The 24,066-nt window shown below is 46.8% G+C and overlaps 1 protein-coding gene across 2 annotated transcripts in view; it reads left to right on the plus strand.

Annotated features, from left to right (window-relative positions):
- LOC144717294 (arf-GAP with GTPase, ANK repeat and PH domain-containing protein 1-like) overlaps positions 1-24,066 on the plus strand; it is a 170,946-nt gene that overhangs the window by 84,043 nt on the left and 62,837 nt on the right. For both annotated transcript variants that reach the window (XM_078592750.1, XM_078592760.1), the window contains exons 2-3: positions 18,230-18,288; positions 23,193-23,280. In XM_078592750.1, the coding sequence (XP_078448876.1) occupies positions 18,230-18,288; positions 23,193-23,280 (147 nt within the window). The remainder of the gene's footprint in view (positions 1-18,229; positions 18,289-23,192; positions 23,281-24,066) is intronic.

Raw genomic sequence — 24,066 nt, forward strand, 5'->3', positions numbered from 1 at the left:
CATTACAGTTTCATGACGAGACCAGCGAGCCTAAATATCTTGATACACATACGTGAAATAAGTTACCTGGAGTATGGAAGGCGAGGACATGAAATTAAGGGGTCTACAAACATTACATTGATGACATATTGAGATAGTAACAGACACGCGCTTATTGCCCGCGCTCCATCCAGTTACTGAGGGGTTGCGCAATCAGAGGGGAGGTTGAGCTCGTCGCTGCCTCACCTCTCGTCTCTTCCTGTATTTGCAGCGGAGCTCCGCAAATTTAGCGATTTTGACGGAACAAATACCAAATCGCGTGATTGAATGGCATTATTTTAAAAATGGCCTTGCGAAATTGGAAGCCCACTGATTTAAATTGCGCTGATTTTAACTGAACGTAAAAGAACCAGGTCTGCTTCTGTGGGATCTACACACGAAATCAAGCCTGTATACTATAGATGTTTTTTGTCAAGGTTTTTCTAACAATAAACAGCAGATGCGCAGCAACAAACAATCACAACATAACACAACAAAAGTCCGATCCCCTCTTCGCCTCCGTGTGTGTGAAAGTTGTTTCTGAACCGGTCCTCTCGTTGAGAGCGTTTGGTGTCTCACATCAATAGCTGTGAAATTGCTTGCTCGATCATGCACGGAAAAAGCATCGGAGCATTTGTCAAGGCAGAACGCACTGGGCATTCGTCAGCTGCGGCAATTCAACCGCTCGAACGTACACACACGTGACTCCTTTGGATTATATTATTTTTTGCAGAATGCTATGTATAAAGACCCTGGCGGATGGGTTCAAATTCATACCACGTGCCTGTGATATTTCTGCCCTGCGCAAGCTTTTATTCAATGTGTTTTTTTTATTTTAATGGTCACGTCCTCTTGGCTTGCATAGGTTATTGATAGCATCCCACCCTGGTTTCCGGCGAGCAGACCGTTTTGTAATTATGGCATGCACAAGCGCTCTTGCCTTGCATCACCACCACCACCCACCCACCCACCCCTCCTCATGTGGCTGCCACTTGGTACAGTCCAAAGTGATTCCTCCCGGCCAGGATTAACCACAGCACCAGTTGTGAAATTTTGTTCCCGAGTAAGCAGCACAAGTCTACTAGATCACCCAATTTGTTCACCTCTTACCTTTATTTTTGTAGTTTCGCATGTATATTTAAACTTGCTTTTATAATTGTTTTCGTATTTATTTTGGAGCAATCGTAACGCACAGTGGGCGCACGCGATGAACGGATATTCTGACGTCCAGGATGCAGCTCACCTTCATTGGAGAGAGGATTTGGGATTCTGCCGATGAATGCGCTGCATTCGTCCGGGCCAGCTGTTGTGTCCAGCAGGAGGCTTGTACGCACTGCCCATGTCGATGGATCACCTCTACGCCTCGGTTTATGTGATGGGATGGCTTGAACCGAGCCACAGTGCTGCCTGCGCGCTGTAGCAACCTTTCAGCAAAATTTCAACAACAGCAGCAGGAACAACAAAGAGAGTGCTCGCGGGAAGCTGCTGCTTCAGCCTGGGAGTTACCGTCTGCCTGCGGATGTCCCATCCAGCACGGAGGAATCCGTCGAGTGCTCGGGGGGCAGCGGTTTTCGCGCGGCGGTGACAATGGTGTGCAAAAATCCATCTTTTTGAAACCGCCTCGCAGCACTGCGGAACCACGCGGAGACCCACCGTGGGTTTTTTAAACACCCATGGTTCCTGTGCGTGGATGCAGAGTCGGTCCCCTCGCGCACGTGGCGTGACATCGTGCTCATCGTCTGGAGAATAGATTTTTGTTTGCGCTGACGCGACGCGAGAATTTTTTTTTTTTCAAAGAGCCTCGGTCAATTGGTTCTCTCGACTTTTGCAGAGCGGCATGTACGTTCATGCTGGAAGAAGGCGCTCTTCAAAGCCGTTTGGAACATAGGCGAATGATTGTGTGCGATTTAGCATTGAGATGAAGAACAAAGGCACACTGGTCTCATAGAGTTTAGCGACACAGTTTGAAGAAGCGTTTTGTGAAGACATAAATCGAATTACTTGTCATTGCCTGAGGTAAGAACACAATAATTGCCTTCTTTTTTACGCGGTATTTTAACTATGCGCTGGTAAACGTCATGCGCATTGCTGGCTGAAGAACTTTTAGTGAACGTGTAAGCTGGCTCTTCTGGAGCACAGCCTGCCTCTGCAAAGCCGCAGCAGGTGAAGCCAGAATGTCGGCGACACAAGCAGATGGTGACGAGGGACGGATGGGCGCCGCGCTGCTCCGGGGCAGCTCGGAGGGCCCCCCCCGCGTGCGGCCCCCCCGCACAGGATCGGAGCCTCGGAGGAAAACCGTGTACCGTATCTGCGTCACAATGGTGAAACACGAATCCCTGGAGGAAAAGGGAACGGACGAGTGGCCTCCGGATGCCGACGCCACCGCCGTCTTTCTACGGACCGATGCTCTCAAGGGCGGCGGCTCGAGAGGGGCAGCTGTGCGCGACGAAGGGCGCGAGTGCACGGCATGTGCCTCCGCTGCCACCGCTGACGAGAGGGGAAGCTGCGAACGAGGAGAGGGCCGTCGATGGGAAGGATGTATCGACGGGGCCAGCGATGGAGTCTGCCCAGCGTTTGCAGCGGAGATTGGTGCTGAACACGGGAAAGTGCAGGCACTCGATTCACTGCATGGAAAGTGCGTGGAGGAGGCGTGCGCGATCCCCGAGCAGGTGAACGTCAGAGAGAGAGTTAGCGTTTACGAGCACATTGCCGACGGTGCCAAGGTGGGATCGGCAGGTTCAAAGGGACGTGTCGCGGCGCGCCCAGAAAAACACACGCACGTGCGGGAAGTGGACAAAACCCTTGTATCTGCAGAGAGGAGCTCGCTTGTTGTATTAGCCACGGGAGAGTGGCCTGGAGAGCGTTGGAGTAGTGAAGTGGCGTCGCCAAACTTAAAGGGCCACGATCAAAAGGCCGTGTGTGAAAAGGCTCCTGTAAGTTTCGCTGTCAATCATGGTCTAAATAAGCATACGGAATGTTTGACGGGACACTCTGTAGACACGTTGAGCTTCTCAAACAAGGGTCAGATTTCCAGCGCTGATCACAGCTGCTCACCTATATCAGCATTGGCTAATGAACATAATGAACATGGACCCGGCTTATCTGGCAGCAGAAGCTGCTCCAAAGTTGGGATCAGGTGCAGCAGGGCCCAGATACGAGATTGTAACGTGAGAAAGCGACCTGCCAGTGCTTGTGCATTGAGCACATTCGAAAGCCAGGGTACCAGGGCTAGGGATGCCACGATGTCAGCAGGGCTGCAGAAAGTTGAATGCCAGAGGAAAGTCAAGAGCGCCTGTGGATATATTTGTGTCGGCAGAGGATTGGCGGTGGACGGGTCGCAATATCATAACCTGGTTTCGAGTGCGAAACATGCAGATAAATGTCTGTGTGCCCTTAAGGTTGGTCCCTCCAGAGCGAAATCTGAAGCGCGCTTTCGTCACAATGTGGCGGATTTGGCAGAATTGTGCTCGGCACAAGAAAATGCAGTTAATGATGCCAACAAATTGGCTCATTCCAAATTGACTAAAGCGGACAATGAAATAGGAACAGCCGAAACGATGGCTGTCATGCCCATTGGCCAGAGCACCATGCAGGGGCAATGCATTGTTGGTAACACTGATAAGCAACCTGTGAAAGCTGCTTCTGCAACAGCAGCCTCATTCGATGATATGCCACAGCCATCATGTACAGCGAGTGCTCGGAATGTTTCGAGTAATGAAGAGAATAGGTCCGTGCTTAACAGTGATATGCAACAGAGCCCAAAATCGAATCGGGGTATAAATCACTCCATTTTGAAAAGAGAAGATGCTTTGGATAGGCCAGGCAAGCCAGGGGACAAGGCTTCACTTCCCGGTGGAAGCGGAGTGGATGGATCCTTCACTGCCACAGGATCCCAGACTCCGTGCGCACCCATCACTGAAGACAAATCGACATCAGCAGCTGCTGAAAGGCTCATTGAAGAAACGTTGCAGGGAGCACGCACAGATTTTAAATCACTTGAAGATGACTCGACTGGCCCAGACATGCCTGGCACAAGTCAGAAAAGGCCCACGAGTCTGCTCTTGCCAGGCGCCATGGGCTCAGGCAGGAGGGAGGTGCTGAGTGATCTGGATTCTCCCCTGTGCCGTGACGGGCAGCCACTGCAAGTGCCGTGTTCCCTGAGCAACGACCTGCAGAAGCTCACTCTGCCCAAGAGGGAATCGGACCATTCAGTGAACCACAAAAACAAGTTTCTCACGCCTTCGAAGTCAACTCCTGGACGACCCCAAAAAAGCTTCAGCTTTCGGCTGCTTGGAGGGAGGGATGCGATGGTGCAACGGAGAGCGGAAAGCCAAGACAGAGCAGAGCGGCACTTAGGAAAAACGTGTCAGGTGCCCAACTTGACAAAAGGAAGGTCCGTGGAGAGGAAGGTAGTGCCGACCGTGCGCCTTCACGAGAAGCGGAAAACGGTGGATGTCGGGGAGGTGCTCTCCAAGACAGACGGGCTGCTTCTGCTGCTGCAGGGTAACCATCAGCCGCACATGCAGCCGGAGCGTGCGAGCCAGACTCCTCGATCCGTCTCCAGCGAGGAGGACAACGAGATGCCTTCAGCCGGACCGGGAGTCGCATGCACCAACCCGCCCTCGCCGATGGAGAAGGCCGGTGCAGATGACCCGCACAAGCTGCGCAGGTTTTTCAGCGGTATTTTGGGACAGAGAGACTCCGGGTCGCACCTCTGGTTCGGTCTTATGAACTACCGCGTGGACGAGAAAGGAGGGAAGGCCACGGCTGAGGAAGTGGTGGACCTCGATAGAGGCTCTGAGCCGGAAATTCGCATTCACTTGGACAGCATCAGCAACCCCGAGGGCAACGACACGAGCGGTGAGTTTCTCCCAGAGCCTCTCTCTGTGTGCATTAATATGCATTGGCTGTTGCCCCTTTCCCCTCCATGACGTCCGCCACAAGAGCAGGTAACATACGGTCATAATGAGGATGCCTTAATGGGAACGACTCGCCAGTCTGCCTGCTCCGGGCTGATTCTTGGAGTGGAACGGTACTAATTCAGATATTCACGCTGCTGTCATGTTAACGTGCACGAATTGAACAAAACAAAATGTGTAGGCCAGCTGAACATCTGCCCAGTTTGTGCTGGGCATTACAAAAAAGTGTGCAGTCTTGCATAATCCTTTAAGCAAAAAAAAGTAATCTAGGTCACCCCACGCGTCTGACAGCAGTGACTTGCATTTGCTTAATATAAACAGAAGAGTGAAAAGCGTTGTAGTTTCGAAGCTGGCTTAGTAAAAAAAAAGTTATTGTGCGCTGTGCAGTTGAGAACACATCTGACGTTCATGTCATTTTCCCCTGGCTTTTGCTCAGCCCCTCGCATCCCAGAGAGCCGCCCGTCGGTGGGTCCCCCATGCCCTTTGTCAGTGCGACCCCATAGGACCACAGGCATTCTCATTTGCCCCGATGCCCTTCCCGTGGTTAATGAAATCCAGGGCGTGCATATCCAGGTCCTTTAGTTGACAATGGCACCACGAAGCAAAGGTCAGACGTGCGGCAGGAGGTGTGGCATCAGGTGCCTGAAGGAATGGCACCGACCGAGATAAGCCTCTTAACGCGTGCGCCGAGGTGTCTCCCTGTCAATTTGCCGGGTTGTTTGGCTGCAGTTGTTTGTCTTGGCTTCACTCAGAGGGGCTAGGTTGACGCAGGGAAAAAACGCTTCTAATGTGTGCCTTACATCTCTCCTGTATTGGTAAAATCAATTAGGGCATTTGTATTTTACTGTGCTGACTTTTTTTAATGTAGAAAATTTACCTAGGTTTCATGTTATTAAATTCACCCTGCTTTTTTGTAGTGTGGCAATTGGCCAATTCTACATGTGGAAAAGTAATTTGCATCGTGAAACGACTGCGCTGCTGAGAGATCGTTAATCCAATGTCATCGGAGGACATGGCATGTAATTGCGTGCATGTTGCTGCACGTGGCCATGGTCAGCACAATAACAGGAGCAAAATCTGATGACAGCGCTGTCTTCGGATTCCTCCTTTTGTTCTCTGCACTGCTGTGCTCCATTTCTCTGTGGTCCCTGTGGAGAGGACAGCCAGGTAATTAAAGTTGTTTGGGGGGCCTTGCCTTCCATCACTGTGATGGATGTTTGTCATTTAGCTTCAGCCCTGACGTGGGTACACTTTTGGTGGCGCTGAAGTGAAAAAATGGGCTCCACGGGTCCACTTGAAAGTGTACCATGTGTCCACAAACCGCGACATTAAAGAAAGCTTTTGTATTCCCCGCTAGATCCTTTTTTTGTATGAAAAATATATTTAAAGAACGAAAAATGAATACGGCAAAAACCCCAAACCAAACAAGCTTTAGGGTTTTAATGAAACACATGCCTGTGTGTCGCCGCGTTTTGGAGTATTTGTTGCGTGAAATGTATGCGGTGTATAGGCTCTTGAGCAAACAGAATGCAAGGGAAACATGAAAGACTACGGGGAAGGTCGTTTTCTTTCAAGCGATGTTAAATATGCGATCTGAAGGAGAGCCTTTCTTGGGGCGCAGCAGTGCGTGACCTGGTGTCTGGCCAGAGCCAGCCCTTTCATTCGCAGCCGCTGGCTGAAACTCCGCGCTAGCACTCACTCTGTCCGTGCCAGAATAATTAGCGAGTGCGAGTAGCGGTTCACGGTTGTGGAGGGGGTGGTGCTGTGTGATGGGTGACATGACGTGCGCTGCTCGATTGTATCCCCTGTTATGGAATGATGGCTGGCGACGGCACAATTTGTCTGTCCCGTGGCCTGTCGGCGCCATTATGGGCACCAGTGCAAAATGTCAATACTGAGTTTAATAGCAAGGAGTTGTCGATTTGATTTATTTCTCTTTTGTTCACTATTGGAGCTTTTTGAGTCTCGGTGAGGTAGTCGGACTTTTTTTTATTTGACAAGAAGTCTAATTTGTGAGTGAGATCTGGGGGAGTAGGGGGTCAATACGAGAACGCAGTGCTTAAGTAACTTCCCAAAGACATTTGGCAAACAAACAAATCCAAAGGCATTTTTAAAAAGTGCCTGATATATAAACTCTGGGGCGAAAAACACTATTAAAATGTTAAACATTATTACATATTAAATTGTTGTGCTATAATTGCATGATTAAAATGTCAATTAGATTTTTTAAAATCAATTTTACGTGTCTCATCATCAACTTCTATAACATGTAATTTATTTCCATTTCATGGGTTACACATATATTAAATACACCCGTTGTTTATTATCCACGATACTTGCTAATTCGTATGTCGTCACCGTGCTGGTGTGACTTTCCATGGAAATGCGTGCCTCCTCACCCAGCCGATCAGCCTCCTCCTACTCCTCACCCAAATTAAACCATCAGGTCACTTGTTTAGGTAAACAGCTCACACCAAGGGGATTACGGCTACTCGTTACCAAGAACAGGCAGTGCATGTGCGCACTTTCCACGTCAACTCCACTCAAGTGAAATGTAGATGGGAGCGTGTGTACGTCCGAACCATGGATACGGTTTATACGCAGGCTCGTGCGCCCTCCGGCTGCAGCACGAACGCGTGCAGACAGCACAACAAACGCGCGCCTCAAATCGCCCTTAGTGTTGAGGTGCTTCGCACGTCATCGTTGAGATGTTAACTACTTAACCTGGTATGCAGGAGGTTGTGGGTTTAATCGCGATCCTGACGTCTGTATATTTGGAGTTTGCATGTTCTCCCCGTGGTGACGTGGATTTTTCTCTGGGTCCTCTACATTTAGAATCAACATGCGTTTATAGTATTTAGCTGCTCTAGATTTCCACGTAATAAGCCACTTCGTTTAGCTTCTGAACAAGAGCTATATAGCTCAGTGGGCCTTACTTGGTAAAATACAAAAAAAAAGTTTAGTTTGCAGAGGTGTGGACTCGAGTCATGTGACTTGGACTCGAGTCAGACTCGAGTCATGAATTTGATGACTTGCGACTCGACTTGGACTTGCATAACAATGACTTTGTCCCACCTATGAGATGTGGACTCGAGTCATGTGACTTGGACTCGAGTCAGACTCGAGTCATGAATTTGATGACTTGCGACTCGACTTGGACTTGCATAACAATGACTTTGTCCCACCTCTGTTAGTTTGTAATCATCAGCGAGCCTTGCGCTTGTTAGAGCTCGCTGGTAATTAAAGCGTGGCTCGACTGCTCCACAACTTTCAATCCGCGCATCCGTCGGGTGTAAACCACTCGTGCTATATGTACGTCACTGCTGAGGTGTTAGCAGTGTGTGTCATTAACTGTACTTTTTGTGACATGTGGTTTGGGTCACATTATGCAGGGGAAATGAAACCGTTCCCGAAGATTATGTTAGCAGGCGCAGGGTTTTTTTTTCTGTCAGCAGGTGTAATTCCCAAGTCTCTCTACCTCATCTCATTTAAATGTATGTGAACCAATATCGACCATTTTTACAGTGGTTTTTATAAACTAAACTGTATGCTTTGCAGTGCGTTTTTGTCTGTCTCTCTGCGTGTGCCAGGTGTAATATTTACTGCAGTAGGCACAAATTATGGCATATTTTCTGAAATTGTTTGGCAGATGTCAGTCGCTCTGAGTGCCATGAAAGGAAATATTTGCCCTTCTGATGTGGTCGGTAGCATTTGACATGAATTTGCAATTTATCGCAAGGCGCTTCGATGACGGAAACATATAATATTGTGCTGTAATATTGACATTCAGGTACCAGCATAATGGTTCCATAATTTAACATTTTCCAACCTTAACACTTGACGCTAATGAAAAGGAATGACCCTAGGCTTGCAGAGAGGGCTTTTGGCGCATCCATGCGGCCTCCGTGAGCTGCCCGGAAATAACACATCACACAGTCTCTTGACGTCCTGTGGAACGGTCGGAATGACTCTGGCCCGCCAGGCATATTTTCCGGCGATTAGCACGTGGGGTACTTGTCTGTGTGGCGGCAGTGCCTGTGTCAGTGTCAGCATGCGTCTGTGATTGCTTCTGCAGCTGCGGTCTCTGCTGGTGATGCAGCACTTACTCAGGTTTCTGAATCGAAAATTTTCCTTTCTTCAGCTTGTAACTGTGATGCAAATGCTTCATATTGACGGTGCTGCTCAGACACGACTTTCAATTTACGGATGGGTGAATATGAAGATTAACAAATATAACACGTTTTTTGGAACTTACATTTTTTATAAATATGATTTACTCCCGAGTGAGGAAAGGGCATGATCGTTGCTTGGTGTAAAAAGCCTTGCTCATAGTATACATACATTAATGCACAAGTGGTTCTTGTTATCCAGCACCAATATTAATGTTATTTCCAGGAGCAACACACTTAAGTGGTCGCAGCCAGGTTCTATAATGATTAGAGTGGCTGTGGGCAGAGCTTTCCTTGACGAGGCCCAACCGACTGATTGTCAAGATGGGACGCATTCAGTGATAAGCGAGCATGTTGTCTCTCACCCACACACGCCAATGCCCTTGCCACTGACGCATATTGGACAGACACCAGACCGCAAAGAACAGCCACGTTCCCTGACACATTTCCCCCGCGGACGACTATTTAGGGCAGCAGGAAAACGCATGGGCCATCGTCTCACCGTGCAACGTGAGCCGATTTGGCGTGTCCACTTGTGCTACCGCAAGGTTAAAAACGGCGTTGAAATGTGGAGCCTAGTGTGAAATTGCCCTGGGAGTGACCACAGAAAGAGATCTTGATTCATCGTCCATTCGCTACGCACGTGACAAAGCATGTACATTTGAAAGCGCTCTGTACCGATCGCAATTTACTGCAAGGTGGAAATAGGCGAATGGGCAGCGAGTATATGTTGCTAGGGATGGGTTGTGGTGATTTTCTGGATTCTAAACTGAGGGGTTGTGAGTTGGTGGCAGTGTAAGAATGGGTGGCGGAGATCGAGTGAATTCTTGGAACAGTGGACTAAGCCGACACCTCCGTTCCCTCGTGTTTTTGGACTTTGCCTGGGAAGCTCTGCTGATGCTCATGCCCACGGTGGTTGTTACACCCTCGAGTGCATGCGTGAGTCGGAGATATTTTCCCTTCTTCTGTCATGTCCTTTCCTCATTATTTATGCACCATCCCCTCAATCTTTACCATTTCTGTGCTCATGAGGTTGTATACTTTTCGTGGCTTTTGTGTTTTGTAAGGCATTTTTAAATGCTGTGGATTTCAGCGCCGAATAAATACATCCAAATCCGCCTCCTTATCCCTCCTGAGCAGAGGGGAAATGCGCGAAGGCGAGGCGATGCAAATTTGCCATGCCACCATGAAATGCCATCTCCCCAGAGATACATTCACCTGGGGCCTGGGATCCACACACATGGAGGAGGGGTTGATGCCTGATCTGCAACATAGGTGCGTGAGACATCCTCTTACAGTGGCACTGTGGTACGTGGCAGGAGGTAGTAGACAAGGCAAGTCGCTGGTGTATTTGGATTCCTTGTGTGCACACGTTTTATGTGAGCGCTCCGTCTACTTTCCACGTGAAATCTGCTAAATATGCTGAGCATGGTACAACAGACACTCATTGAGGGTCTGCTGGACAAATGAATACATATATTTTTTACGTGTATAGCAAGAGTTCATTTATATATGACATTGAGGACATGTGTGGAATGTATTACTTTCTAGAATTATGGTTCCGACAGAAAAGTAACCTCAGTGGGAGAAGAACACAGAGAATGACAACCGCAGAACTTGAAAGCATAGGTGAAACCGACATGGGTCGAAAGAAGTCCAACCCCGTGTGCTTTTTCTAACATGAGTTTGGGCGAAAATCTCTGCTCTGCGTGATTTCCAAAGGGATTATTTGTCTCGTGAGATGATGCCGATAGCACCGCAGGAATAACATTGTAGATAGAAGACCCCAAAAATGTTTTCAAGAAACACGTGTGAATTATATCAGATTTTCAAACATATGTTTTTAAGCCTCGCACACTTGTGCTGATTTTCACAAAGCGACGCAGGGCGTCAACAGGATTATTATTTCCAAGTGCCCCCTCGTTCCATAGCGGCGATCGTTATAGCTCGGCGCCTCGGTGAGCGTCGGTTAAAGTAAGTGTGCGGCGACAGATCGATGTGGCAACTGACGGTTACATGACTTCCGTGCGGAATGAACGCATCGCCGCAATATTCGCCAATCGACTTGAATGCCACGCCACAATCAGGCTCTCGGTACGCAGGCAAGTTCCTGTCACGCTGCCATCTCCAGAAATGGCACTATGTGACGCTACAGAGGAGTGCCAACGTTTCGACTCGCTGCGGCGACATTGCAGATTATTCAACCGGAGGATGGGGGGAGTGACTTGCCCATCGTACAATGACGGCTGTTGCTCTGCGTATATATCTCCACGGCTTTGCACCAGGCCTGAAACACAGCGGTAAATGAGCGGCGATCATTTCGCGAGAGTGCGATGCGCGCGGGTTTCCTGATGTGCCACGCTTGGTCTCGCGGGGGGGGAGGGGATGGGGGCCCTACCCGCTAGCGGCATGGTGCCGCCAATTATTGCACTGTGTAACAAAAAATAATTATTTTTTGTTCCTGGGTAGTAAGTGTTATTTTCCAATTGCTTATGCCTCAAAAGTGCAGAAAATGGCTATTATTCCCCACAAACTTTGCTTTTGTGACCAGGACAGTGATATTTTGAAATGTACCTATTTTCAATGAGAAAACGTGTGCATTTGTGTCATTCCTTCACGTAAAGTCCTGGTCAACTCAGATAGTCGGCCAACACAACAGTTAACACTTTACCTGGTTGATCAACGTCCTTCCAAAGATTGGTAAATTTGTATTCATCTTCTTGGTTGAAGTCATGTCTGAGTTGTGTGGAAATCCTCCCCGTTGCATTACATTTCTAAGTTTGCTAAGTTTGATCTTTTTTTTTGTCTCTCTTTCACCTTGTTCCATCTCGCTACATTTCTTCCTGCCTGAGCAGTCCGCCTGCTGTATTTTTTTCACCTGGAGACGATTATTGCTTGTGTTGCGATCGAAACGTCGTAATCTATTAGTTATTTTTCAATCTACGTGACTCTACCGAAAGAAGCAAAGAGTATCTTAACACCTGTTTTGTTGCCAGAAAAAAGGGGAAAACCTATTCTCATAAATAGCATTACACTGGTCAACACACTTTTTCTGGCATAAGGTATGCCAACGGTTTTAAGGTAATTTTGGGGTGCTGATTCCAAATCTGTCTATCACATCAGGTTTTTGAGATATCAAATATTGCATTTTCAATAAAAACTGCAGAAGAAAAATATTAAATAAATGTGGATATCTACATAAAATGATATTATAAACACACTATCCTAAAAATACAGCACCATATTTTAACACTAAAGCAGTCACTGACTCGCAACAACTAGCAATCATAAGTGACAGAGATAATTTCGGGTAAAATCAATGAAAATGGGGTATGCCGATAGCATAAAAATGAGATGTGATAGAGCAAATCTGAGATCAGATTTGGAATCAGCACCCTGAAATTAGTCTAAAGCAGCCGCAAAAGTCCAGGCCAGAAAAAAAATGTTTTTTTTTTTACCAGTGTTATTAGTGTTTCTTTGATTAAAGTGCAAGCAGTTTTATCACAGTCAGCTTTCATTCACAGTGAGTGTCATCATGAGCAAGAGGAAGGGTGGCAGTGGTTACTGAATACATCAAAACACTCGTCATTGCCTGGAGAGGAGAGGAGAGCAGAGGAAAGGAGCAGATGTGACTGCAGAGCAGGGGAGAGGAGAAAAGATGACCAGAGAAGAGAGGAGAATATAGGACCAGAGGAGAGAGGGCTGGAGGGGAGAAGATCGGAGAGCAGAGCAGAGCAAACTCCCAATTTACTTGTAAATATGTAGAAATAAAAACAACAATTTGCTAAACCTTGGCCACAATATCTGGACTTGTCTTCATGTAAAAAAGGAATAGATTTCTGTTCATATTATTGTGGTTATGGTTGTACTTTATGAATCCAAAATCTCTGCCATGACATATAATGAAACAAGAAAATGTAAAAAAAAACAGAGCAATGTAATACAATACACTATTAGACATTATTGTAAAAACTAAATAAAAGTCCATCCCATGTGTTAGTGCATTTTTTTATATTTTAGGCAGGAAATTCGTTTTCAAATGTAGATTTTTTTCTGGGCGGGGGGGGGGGGAACCCCCAGATCCCCTAGATCCCCTGGAAGATTTTGTCCCCCCCAATGTTGACTCCATGGCTACGGCCTTGCCGTGCAGGTACGGCAAAGGGCTGCCACGGCTCCTCCGTCCTGCCACTTTATTAATGTTCCGTTGCTTCTGTTGTGTACACACGGCGCATTCGTGTCTAGGTCTGCAGTTTTTATTTCGTGGGCCACCGAAGCACCCCCCCCCGCCGCCGCCCAGACATAGCGAGGGAGCTGCACGCGGGGACTGTACGCACAGTCTTTGTGTCTACCGCTGAGAACAACGAAAAATTAATGTCAACCACCAATGTCATTCTTTTCTCAGCTTGTTAAGCCTCATTTTCTGGCATTCATGAAGATAAGACTGAACATGTTTGTGTCCAATCTCGCGACGGACCACGGCGACACGACGTGACAATTTGTGAAATGACTGATGGCGAACGGGGGACATCTCCCCGAATTCCATCGTCAGCTGCGGCCTCTGTGTGTTTGTTTGGGCAGTGAGATCTCATCACAAACAAGAAAGGGAGGATGACTTGCATCTCACAATTGAGTGATGGCCTGGGAATCGGTGGTAAAAAAAAATAGACAATTTGAGAACAAGAGTACAGGGAACTCTGCTGTGGCCATGATTTATACAATGGTCATTGTCGTGGTTATGCTATTTTAATCATGATGGTAAAGGATGAAATTCCATCCTCATTAGAGCCTGGAGATGTAGCATATTCACAAGTTGACATTCGCAATGCATTGAGAAGCACGGAATTGTAATTTGGGTGAGGATAAATGAAGAGTTTTTGCTGTACAAGTCATGGGTGCCTAATCGAGGGCTCCTAAAGCGAAGACCGCCAACAAAGCTGCATATTTCTTCTTGGGACGTTGCTCGAAGGAAGCCGCAATACCACGGATCGCTGGTGTGGCATCGAGTGGCCAGTCTTCAATGTGATGCATCTGACAGAGAGCAAGTTGCTCAATATGGAGTTTCTCAATTCATAGGCACGTCGCCCAGGAGAAGAAAAGCATCCGCTGATGTCACAGGGTGCATCAGGAGTGATGGTGGTATCCATCTGTGTGGGTCAATCATTACCGACCTCGTCCAGCCCCCCAGAATCGATTCCTGCATCACCAATTTGGCTCAACAAATAGTGGAAATTCACCCTTGTCTTGTTTAACTGCTGCTCTGGGTTTTCCTTAATGAGTAAATATGGGCCAACTTTTCAGCAAACCTTGTTTGGGCAGCCTTAACAGTGCGGAAACTTTCTTGCAGCGCAGTGCGTTTTCATGTCAATCAGCAAACATGCAGCTGTACTTAACACCATCAAGAAAGGGGATATTATCTCACCTCAATTATTGGCTTCAACACATTCATAATACTGTGTGCCTTTGGCTTTACGGGCCACATCAGTTCCCATTCCTCCTTTGCGTGTCACGTATTCTGACCGGAGAATTACACGCCGGTCGTAGTCTGCCAATATTTTCGTCTCGAGGGCCCCAGCGTCGTGATGGTTTTGCTCGACCTTGCTCTGCTGTCTCGTGACTCCAGCAAGCAGGAATGCAAATCACTTTCCGTCTGTGGCAAATAACTGGTGCCAATTGAAATTTCGTCGGCTTCCCTGTGCCAAGTTCACTGAAGTTACGCTTTTCGTTTGCCAATCTCTCAAACAAACCCACATGAATCTAAACCACAAGGTTACATAATGCGCCTTTTGTATTTACCACAGGTGGACCTTGACTTTACTTTGCGTCACTGACGACCCATGCCCCAAATAAAAATCTTTAAGGCGTGCGGGTGATTTAAGTGTGCACGTGTTTAGGTTAAGGTATACATTTTTCAGATCAGGGGTTTTTACCTCCTACATACTAAAGGGTTTATTTGCAATTTCTATACCAGCAGAGCAAATCGTTTTACACGAATTTTCATGTGTGACACACATTCACCTTCAGGGGCCTGTTTGGGGCAGTACAGTAAGTAGGCTTCTGACTTTTACGTGCAGAGTTTGAATAGTCTTGCGTCGTGTGCGTCAGTCTTGTCCAGCTACACTGGTTTCCTCCCACGTGATGAAATGTAAAAAAAAGAGCACTTGCCAAGCAGGCAGGGCCCTCTTGAAAATTGACTCACGTTTAATATTTTCCTCGATCTGGCACGGCCACGTGCCATAGCGCATGCCAGTGCGCGTGCTATACGGGGGCCGCTATGGGGCGTCTTGGCCAAGCGAGAGCCGCTTACTTCTTTCTGGCTGTGGGGGCTGGACATAGTTCATCAGGAATGCGCGTCTTTCTCCGAGAGCATTACTGTAAATGGACTCGCGCAAACTCAGGACAGTCCTGCGTCTCCCTATATGGTTCTTGCCTCGCTCATTATTTTCCATGGCACGTTTCCGCAATCCTGATAAATATTGATTTACGTCTGGTGCGCTATCACTGATTGTGCCTATAAATCCATAAGGTGCAGACGAGGCTTTTGTGCGTCGACAGTATTGTCTCGGGGACCTTTATGGTTGCAGACTTAGAATTGCATGCTAGAGTTGTTTGTGACTTAGTAACTCCGGGAATATTGTAAAGAAAAAAAATGTCTTTACACAATACTTGACAAATGTGTGCTTGTGTGTGCATAATGATGGCATTTATCTTGATATACGGACTTCAACCCGTGATTCCTCAGTGGTCGATACAGTATATTGTGGACAGTTATAAAGGTTTCCTTTTGGGTGACTGGTTTCCACCAAAGGAATATGGAATTTCCGTAATCGTCTAAAGATAATAAACAAAGCTGAGCACCGCCTAATGCTCATTTGTGTATCGGACAATTTGGCTTTTGACTATATTTTAGTTTGAAGATGAATGCCTTTGCACTGTGCAATTTTTTTCTTCCCGAAACCAAAATATTGGCATTTAACAGTGGCCCACTGACCATGGGGTCGGTGTCACAGGGAAGAGTTCCCTTGAGTCCCGTCTTGATTGTTGTTGTTTATTGCCCTGTGTCACCGGTCATGCCTCATGTGCTGTCACGTTTGCTCGTGAACACAGCTGATAGGAGCAAGCTGCCCTCCCTTAGTGGACCGTCCCAGCAAAAGACTAATTTTTCATTCCGGCCACGGCTAGACTTGGGGGAGGGATCCGAGGCTGGCGTCTCTGTTGTGCCATTATTGTGGCCAGCAGTGTAAGACAGCGTGACCTTTTTGTCCTGTCCCAGCGGCCCAGCGGTTGCGGAGTTGCCAAATTTGCGTGAGTAATGGTGATAAATCCGGGCATTAGAGTGGAGCCCAGCTGAGCCTCCCAGAGCCAGGGTGCTGTGTGGTCACATAAACACTCGCAGAGCAGCGGGTGCTTTGACTCCACAAAATCAAAACCAACGAGCGGAAGTCGCCACGTCGTCATTCACCCTGCACTCTTGCCAGTCTTTAGAGTTTAAGTAATGGATTTAATTTTCTGTATTCAGTCTTTGTTCTCAGTCTTTGTATCTAATATTCACCGTTGGGTGGGTCCTGAGTCATTTTTATGAAAATTCGCATGCGTTCTGAATGTACTACGGAGATGTAGCAAATGTATTGCCAGTATCTTAAAAACCTTAATGCATTTCTATCCATTCCCAATATGTACACCGTGGGCACAGACAGCTTTGACAAGAACAACTTTTCTCTACAATATCGTGAACTGCGTTGTCCAGTTTATTTCTGCATACAATTGTAGTGAGTTCAACTGAGCCGCAGACGTACTCCTTGGAGGCAACACATTTATTAATACCAACACACGGGGTAACTGCCCCTTAACAGAATAACAACCTATGGTGGTGACCACCAGGCTAACTACACTAATTACCAGAGGTGGGACAAAGTCATTGTTATGCAAGTCCAAGTCGAGTCGCAAGTCATCAAATTCATGACTCGAGTCTGACTCGAGTCCAAGTCACATGACTCGAGTCCACATCTCATAGGTGGGACAAAGTCATTGTTATGCAAGTCCAAGTCGAGTCGCAAGTCATCAAATTCATGACTCGAGTCTGACTCGAGTCCAAGTCACATGACTCGAGTCCACACCTCTGCTAATTACACCGTAACTCGCTACAATGGACTGGACCACAGCTTGGGTGCAGGTCCACGTGTTGGAGACTCTGTAGGACGTAGAACGAAGAACGTACATTTATTCAGGATGAACAACAGCAGTCGGTCCCTCTGGGGGACCCGGTGGCTTATATCCTCTGCGACGTGGCTGGCTCCGCCCTTGGCCACGACCACCTTCTAGAATCCTGGAGCAGGATCTCGACCCTGACACGTGACCACCCCTAGCCCCCACCTGGGGGCCCTCTGTAGACTTGACCAGTCACGTGTCCTCTGGGGTCAGCCAGAGTGCCACGGCCTATAGTAACCCCATTTCCATAGCTGGCACTCCCATACCCTATCCTTTAGGGGTCGGCACTGCACGCCGAGCGTGGTGCCACTCAGCACTGTCAGTCAGCGCTCACCGAGCCCCTTCACGGCCGGTACTGCACCCACATCCAAGCGGTGCCCACGATGTCTGTACACCGCACGCCGTGCCTCTTGAGGGCCGGCATCACACAGTGACATCCCGCGATGTCACTACACAATTTTAGGACGCATAAAATGTTGGCTAAATCTCAAAAAATTGCAGATAAAGTTCATACCGTTTCATTTCAACAACTTTAAAGCTATGCATTCTCTGTTTTGAAAAAAAAAGTTAAAATGTGCAACTTTAATATTTCATTAACATTTAAATTGAATACGGCCAGTATGAATGTACCAAGTGTATTAATATGAGTTGTGTGTGTGTGCTGTTTTGTGTGTTTTCTGCGTGCTCTGTGCGGTGTGTGGTGTGCCGTGTGGTGTGTGTGTGTCCTGCGCTCTGTGCGGTGTGTGGTGTGCCGTGTGGTGTGTGTGTGTTCTGCGTGCTCTGTGCGGTGTGGTGTGTGTGTGTCCTGCGCTTTGTGTGGTGTGCCGTGTGGTGTGTGTGTGTCCTGTGCGGTGTGCCGTGTGGTGTGTGTGTTCTGCGTGCGGTGTGCCGTGTGTGCAATGTGTTTATGTCCTGCAGACTCATTTGTAAACAGCCAGGAGTGGACCCTCAGCAGATCTGTACCAGAGCTCAAAGTGGTAAGTGTTCTGTGTTTCCTATGTTCTTGGTACGTAGAGGAGCAATGGGAAATGAGTACCTTGCTTGCTGTTAGTCAATCATTCTAATTCTTCGGTTTTTTTAAAAACCACTCATTGACCTATATTTGCTTGTTGGACAGCTTTATTCTTCCAGTACAACTCGGTGTCATTCTGATGTGCCTGTTGAAATTTATTCATAAAATGCCAACATTCGCTTAATTAAAGTGTCGTGAAATTATTTTATGTTAGTAATAACGATATAATTTACGTAAAAGCATAATTTTTAATATCAGTTTCTGCAAAATCGTCTGGTAATTGTATTGCCGTAGTGGAATAATTTGTTTCGTACTCGAGCCTTGAGTTAGTCCGATGGCCAGTGGAGGTCCCTTACGTTTGGCTTTCAGCTCATGTCGGAATGAACCGGGGAGTATTTTTATTTAATGTCATTTGTACATCTAGTCTTCCCATCGAACCATTTGAACCCATCAATGAATCAACTTTTTAAGAAACATGCCTAAGCCCTTAATCTGTAACTACAGCTCACAGTGTGCCTATCTCAGCCTCGCTGTGCGCTGCGTTGCACCGCTAGTCGAGTAGATAACCTTGCGTTCAATAAACCCTCGGAGCCAGGATGAACGTCCAACTCCAATCGTCATTTATTGATTTTAACAAGGTAAAACTGGTGAGAAAACACAGATACAGCATCTGTTATAACCTGGAAACACCAATACAATGAACACCACAGCATCAGAACATTGTCTTAGATAACAATAGATCCTGGATGGACCAGGCCCCTACATTACCACTGAACAACTACACAAGAGCACGAGCCGGTGCGTTGCATAAAGGCACATCGTGTATTCATCCCACTGCACCCCAAATGTACAGCATTACACATAACACTAAACTGTGGATGAGATACTTCGTCATCTTTGCTCTCAGGATCGCAACATAGCCACCTGGGCACAAGTCTGACTCGACCTACTAAATCACAAGTAACATCCACAATAAGAAAAGTTGCAGGCTTCGTTGCTAACTAGGCCTCGTATTTACCACAACAACTTAACGGCACCATAAAGGCATTTACATCACTATAACGGTCATTCCAACATTACAACAGCATTGCCAATATTATAAGAATATAAACAAACTTACAGACAATGCTTCTCAAAGTCCCACGATGGACAACTGCGTCTGGCTTCACTGAGACGCGATGTGTGCTGCCATCTTGACTTATCTGTGTAATGGCCGACGCCCGCGTGGTTCAGTGGAAATCTAAAATCGTAACTTCCTGGTCATGTGACAAAAATTAGCATCAAACACAGGAAATTCCCGTGTACATACGCCCCCGCACCCCATCTGCCGTGCGGCAAAACTCCTGCCGTGAGACAGAACAGTGCCCATCATACGATACAAAAGGGCCCAACATTTTTATGATTAAATGTTTATCTTGTAATGACTGGCAGTGCCATTAAATACATTGCTCCGCGGCACTTCCCATATACCACTTCTATGCCGGAACTGTAATTCAATTGTTGATTGGTAGCTTAAACAGGATCTGTGTCACTTTCTCCAGTGTTCACGGATATAATTGCTACTATGGGTTACGCATGAACAAATGTGGCTTTTAAATGGACAAAGCGTTTTCAGTTCTGGAAAACCGGTTTATCACACATTCCATAACTGGGCTCTCCACTCTATTTTCAGCTGCAATTATTCATGGCAGAAGACAAATTTGTGACCCAACCGCAGATATGTTCTCCACAGTCTTGTATTGTCCGCACAATATTTGCTGTATGTTAGTGTTTTTTTAATGTAATATATACGGGGCTTTGTAGTTATTGCAATGAAGGATCATGAGAGGTGGTGGTGGCTTGGGGGGGGGGGGGGCTTTCATCCAGCAGTGGATTGGCCATGGCTGAAGATGATGAAGCTTTATAAAATATTACAACTTCATTGGTATTAACTACCGAGTTTGGCCGCTTGATGGATGGAGTGGAAAGTGAAGCCTCCACCACTGGCTCAGGCCCACCAACTGGCATGAGCACTGCTCGGTGTATGTTAGAAGGGGGGGGGGGGGGCAGATGACTTTAAATAACCATTGGAGAGTGCGTTTGTACCTTTTTTGCAAATGTAGCGCGTGGGGCCGGTGTGCGTGAGGGCGTCGCTTCCCTTTGATATCGGCACAGGGGTAGAGGTGCAGGCTTCATTAGAAAGTGCGTTTGAGGCAGCAGCGTGCTCCTCTCCGTTCTGTTCGCTTGTTAGCGCTACTATCGTAGGCGCGGCAACCTTTGTTGTGCAACTACATCGCTCGCAGAAAGGGCGGCGCGATATTGGCTCCTGCCGCACTTTGATAATTATGTGCACGATTTCCCAACGCGGGTAAAATTTAGGACGGTAAGCATCGTTTCCATCGTATTAGGGACACCCACGGATGTTGAGCAGGGAAGTGTGCGCGCTCGTGCTGGGCTGGTGCGACCGCACTGGCGGTCTTTCCAAAATTAGGCTCTTGTAGCTGTAGGAATTAAAACGTACGTCCGCTGATTGCGACGTGAAATCATTTTTCTCGCCTACAATGCCCACTTCTCTCTCTCTCTGCCCGTGATGCGGTTTGACAATTCGTTGAGGGGCCAGTGTTGGGTTGCGCTGTGCCCTGCCCCTTTTGCTGATGAGTCGTGTGGATCGGCTCCAGACATGAATTTTGTCAGTGGCCTCTCTGGTGGTTCGTGAAGACGTCTCCGGGCCAAAACACTTCCCACAAACCCGTTACGCATCGACACATGCGCAGCAAAGAGACGTGAAATAAAAATATAGAAACAAAATAAATAAAGAGAGGCGAAAACCTATTTTATTGGCAAATTAAACCTATGTGGAGGTTGTATAAAGTGTTATGCTTGTTATAAAAAAATATATAAAATTTTGAAATAACTATATATATAAGATTTTGAAAAGAATAATGAAATTGTCAAATCAGAGATTTGTTTTCATGTCAGTGGTGGTACCGTGTGTTTTTGCGGTGATTGATGCCAGGGCAGGTCTATTGAATAATTGGGTAAAATGTAATCAATGCAATAGCAGACCTGGCATTGTCTTCTTATAAACCTGCACGAGAGCACGGCCCATCCCCCCCCCCCCCCACGTGCCGAAGCGTGCGCATGCTGCTCTCTCGAAGTCTGCCCGAGGGCCAGACCTTCCCCGTGGCTCTCCGCTACAAATACAGCATATGGGTTCTCTCCCACTGGTCATCACCAGAGAGTGGTTCCCATACAAATGTTTTTTTTTTGCACCGTCAGGGAACCAGCTGTGTATGATCTTTGTCCTGGCTTTATGCTATCCCAATACTTTTATTTTTTCGAAGAATAAAGAAAAAAACTGTGAACCGAAAATGGTGTGCCAGAGTTATGAATAATTATGAGCAATTATTAGCTGGCTGATGCGTTGCTCCAGAAATAGCCGTGCCCCTTTTGTATATTTTCTCACCAGTAATTGTATTCATGTAGTGCGTACGTGTTAATTGTCTCGCGTTTGTGTCACCACAGTCTGCTGTTCCCAGCAGAATGTTCCGCACAAACCGGATTCCATACCTCATGGGGAATTTCCTTATTACACGTCGAGCAATGATTACAATTTGAACTCTGCGTTGTCCTAATTTTACCTTTCTCGTTGTTTCGTAGCATGTCGTGTTCGTGTGTGTTTTTTCTCACTATGATGTTGATGCATTATGTCACCGTATTGTTGTGATTTTTGTTCTTGTGTGTGTGTAAGTCGTTAATTACAACTGTAATCCCACCCCTGTGTTAAAGGAACAGCATTTCCCAGACTCTATTCTAATTTCTTACTTTCACCTTACTCACATTTAATTATGTAATTATAGTTTACGTAATTTTGTCAATCCACTGCTGGATGAAGGCCTCCCACGAATGCCAACTCTGGGGTGGCCTTCGTGTCACCAGTTGGGAAAAAATAACACGAAGCATGGTTAGGATGTGCCCTTTGCAAAGCCTTCAGCTTAATGTATATTGCATTACATAAAAGTAACCGATTTTCAAGCATGCGTTCTGTGTGACTCTCGTTCAATGGCAGGCCGTGAAAAATTCTTACACATGGTACTTTGTCCATATTGGGTGAATGCGGCCTAAAACTAAGTACCTGGTGCGGCGATTCAGTATCTCCAGTGTAGAATCAAAGGCTGCTGTGCAAAGTACTCACCGTACCAGTGTCTTATATCCTGCTTAAGGTTTAAGAAACACTCACTATGCACAGCCTTCGCTGCTGTGACTTGTGCGAAATAAGGGATCTTTGTCTTTCCGCGTGTGTGCATGCACTATCTATTAGATTCCATCATAACAGTGTTGAGATTAGGATTGGTCTAAATTTGCACCTACTTCTGCCAAAGAAGGCAAACTCCAGGTCACATTGATGAGCTGGTCGAGATGGAAAAACACCAACAACTCTATCCTCCTCAGTTTCAACCCAGCTGCAAGTGGCCATGGGCAGCGCCAACCACGATGAATGTGAATATTGGGTCCTTTGAGATTGCTCTATCAGTTCCCCATTGTTTTTCTTGGGTGCCCGTGCATTGGGTGGACAGGACCAGGGGTTATTTACATACAACTTATTTTGTGCAAATTTCCTAAAGCTTCTGTTTCAAATCGGTGTCAATTAAGATAGATTTTCTCAGTGAGGATGTTCTATCCAACTACCCAGAGGACTTTAAATGTATCTCGGTCAGCTACCTGGAAATATTTACATATTTACTACCCCTGCCATGATAGTGGCTACAAGCCACGTGACACCTACTACAGTCTACCAACGGAAAATATTCAGCGAAAACGTAAGCACTGGAAGGGACCACTTTGGCGTAAATTCTGACCTCGGATTCGTTGTGCTGCACCTTCCACCAGGGGATCCTGGGAAACCTGGCGAGTGGCAAATCAGCGCTGGTGCACCGCTACCTGACGGGCACATACGTGCAGGAGGAGTCACCGGAAGGTAAAGCCCTCGCTTCGTGTCTCGCACGAGTTTCTCTCACCCGCTTTGCTCGTTTCCCTGACACTTCAGCCTCGACTGTGCACTCCTCGCCATCTGTACCTTCTTACCTCACATTTTTTCTGTTTCTCTTCCCCTGCTTCTCTCTCTCTATATATAACTTCATCTCCCAGACGTTTTCTCGCTCATGTTTAGCTCCAAATCTGATTTAACGATTTCTCCTGTTATTCTGCTTCTCTACTATCGTGCTTTTTGCGTTTAGTTTGTTGTCCTTCCCCCACACACCGAGTAGCACGGTTGGCTACATACGGTGTGAAAGAAGTTCAACATACATACGCACGTGCTGTTCCATCTCTGCTTACTGTTTCCCTCTCTGTCTCTCTGTCTCTGCGTCTGTCAATCTGTCATCCTCATTTGGTCTCATTATTAAAAGAAGATCCGTGGAATTGCAATTATTTGTCTCGCGCCGTGTTCTGTGCTACATCTGCATAGGCACTTTTGCACCTGCTACGAGTTCAAAGACTTGCGTATTAAATGGAATTATGTTACCACGTAACTGATGAATTCATGAGATAAAAGCGAATTAAACAATGGGTCAAATTGGATTTTGTTAAATGGAATAAAACCCCTACGTGCATTATAATTCTCAATTCGCATCCACACAAAGTTGCTTCTTATTGCGTTTGGTCTTTAGTGCATTTTCTGCAGACGTGGCTTGGCTCGTATGTGTGCACCACTCTCGCGTGCGAGTCCTTAACTGTGGATGACAGACGACAATACTTGAGTTCT

The sequence above is a fragment of the Lampetra planeri genome, chromosome 1 (assembly GCF_965212315.1).
Source record: "Lampetra planeri chromosome 1, kcLamPlan1.2.h2, whole genome shotgun sequence".
In the NCBI taxonomy this organism is placed as follows: Eukaryota; Metazoa; Chordata; class Hyperoartia; order Petromyzontiformes; family Petromyzontidae; genus Lampetra; species Lampetra planeri.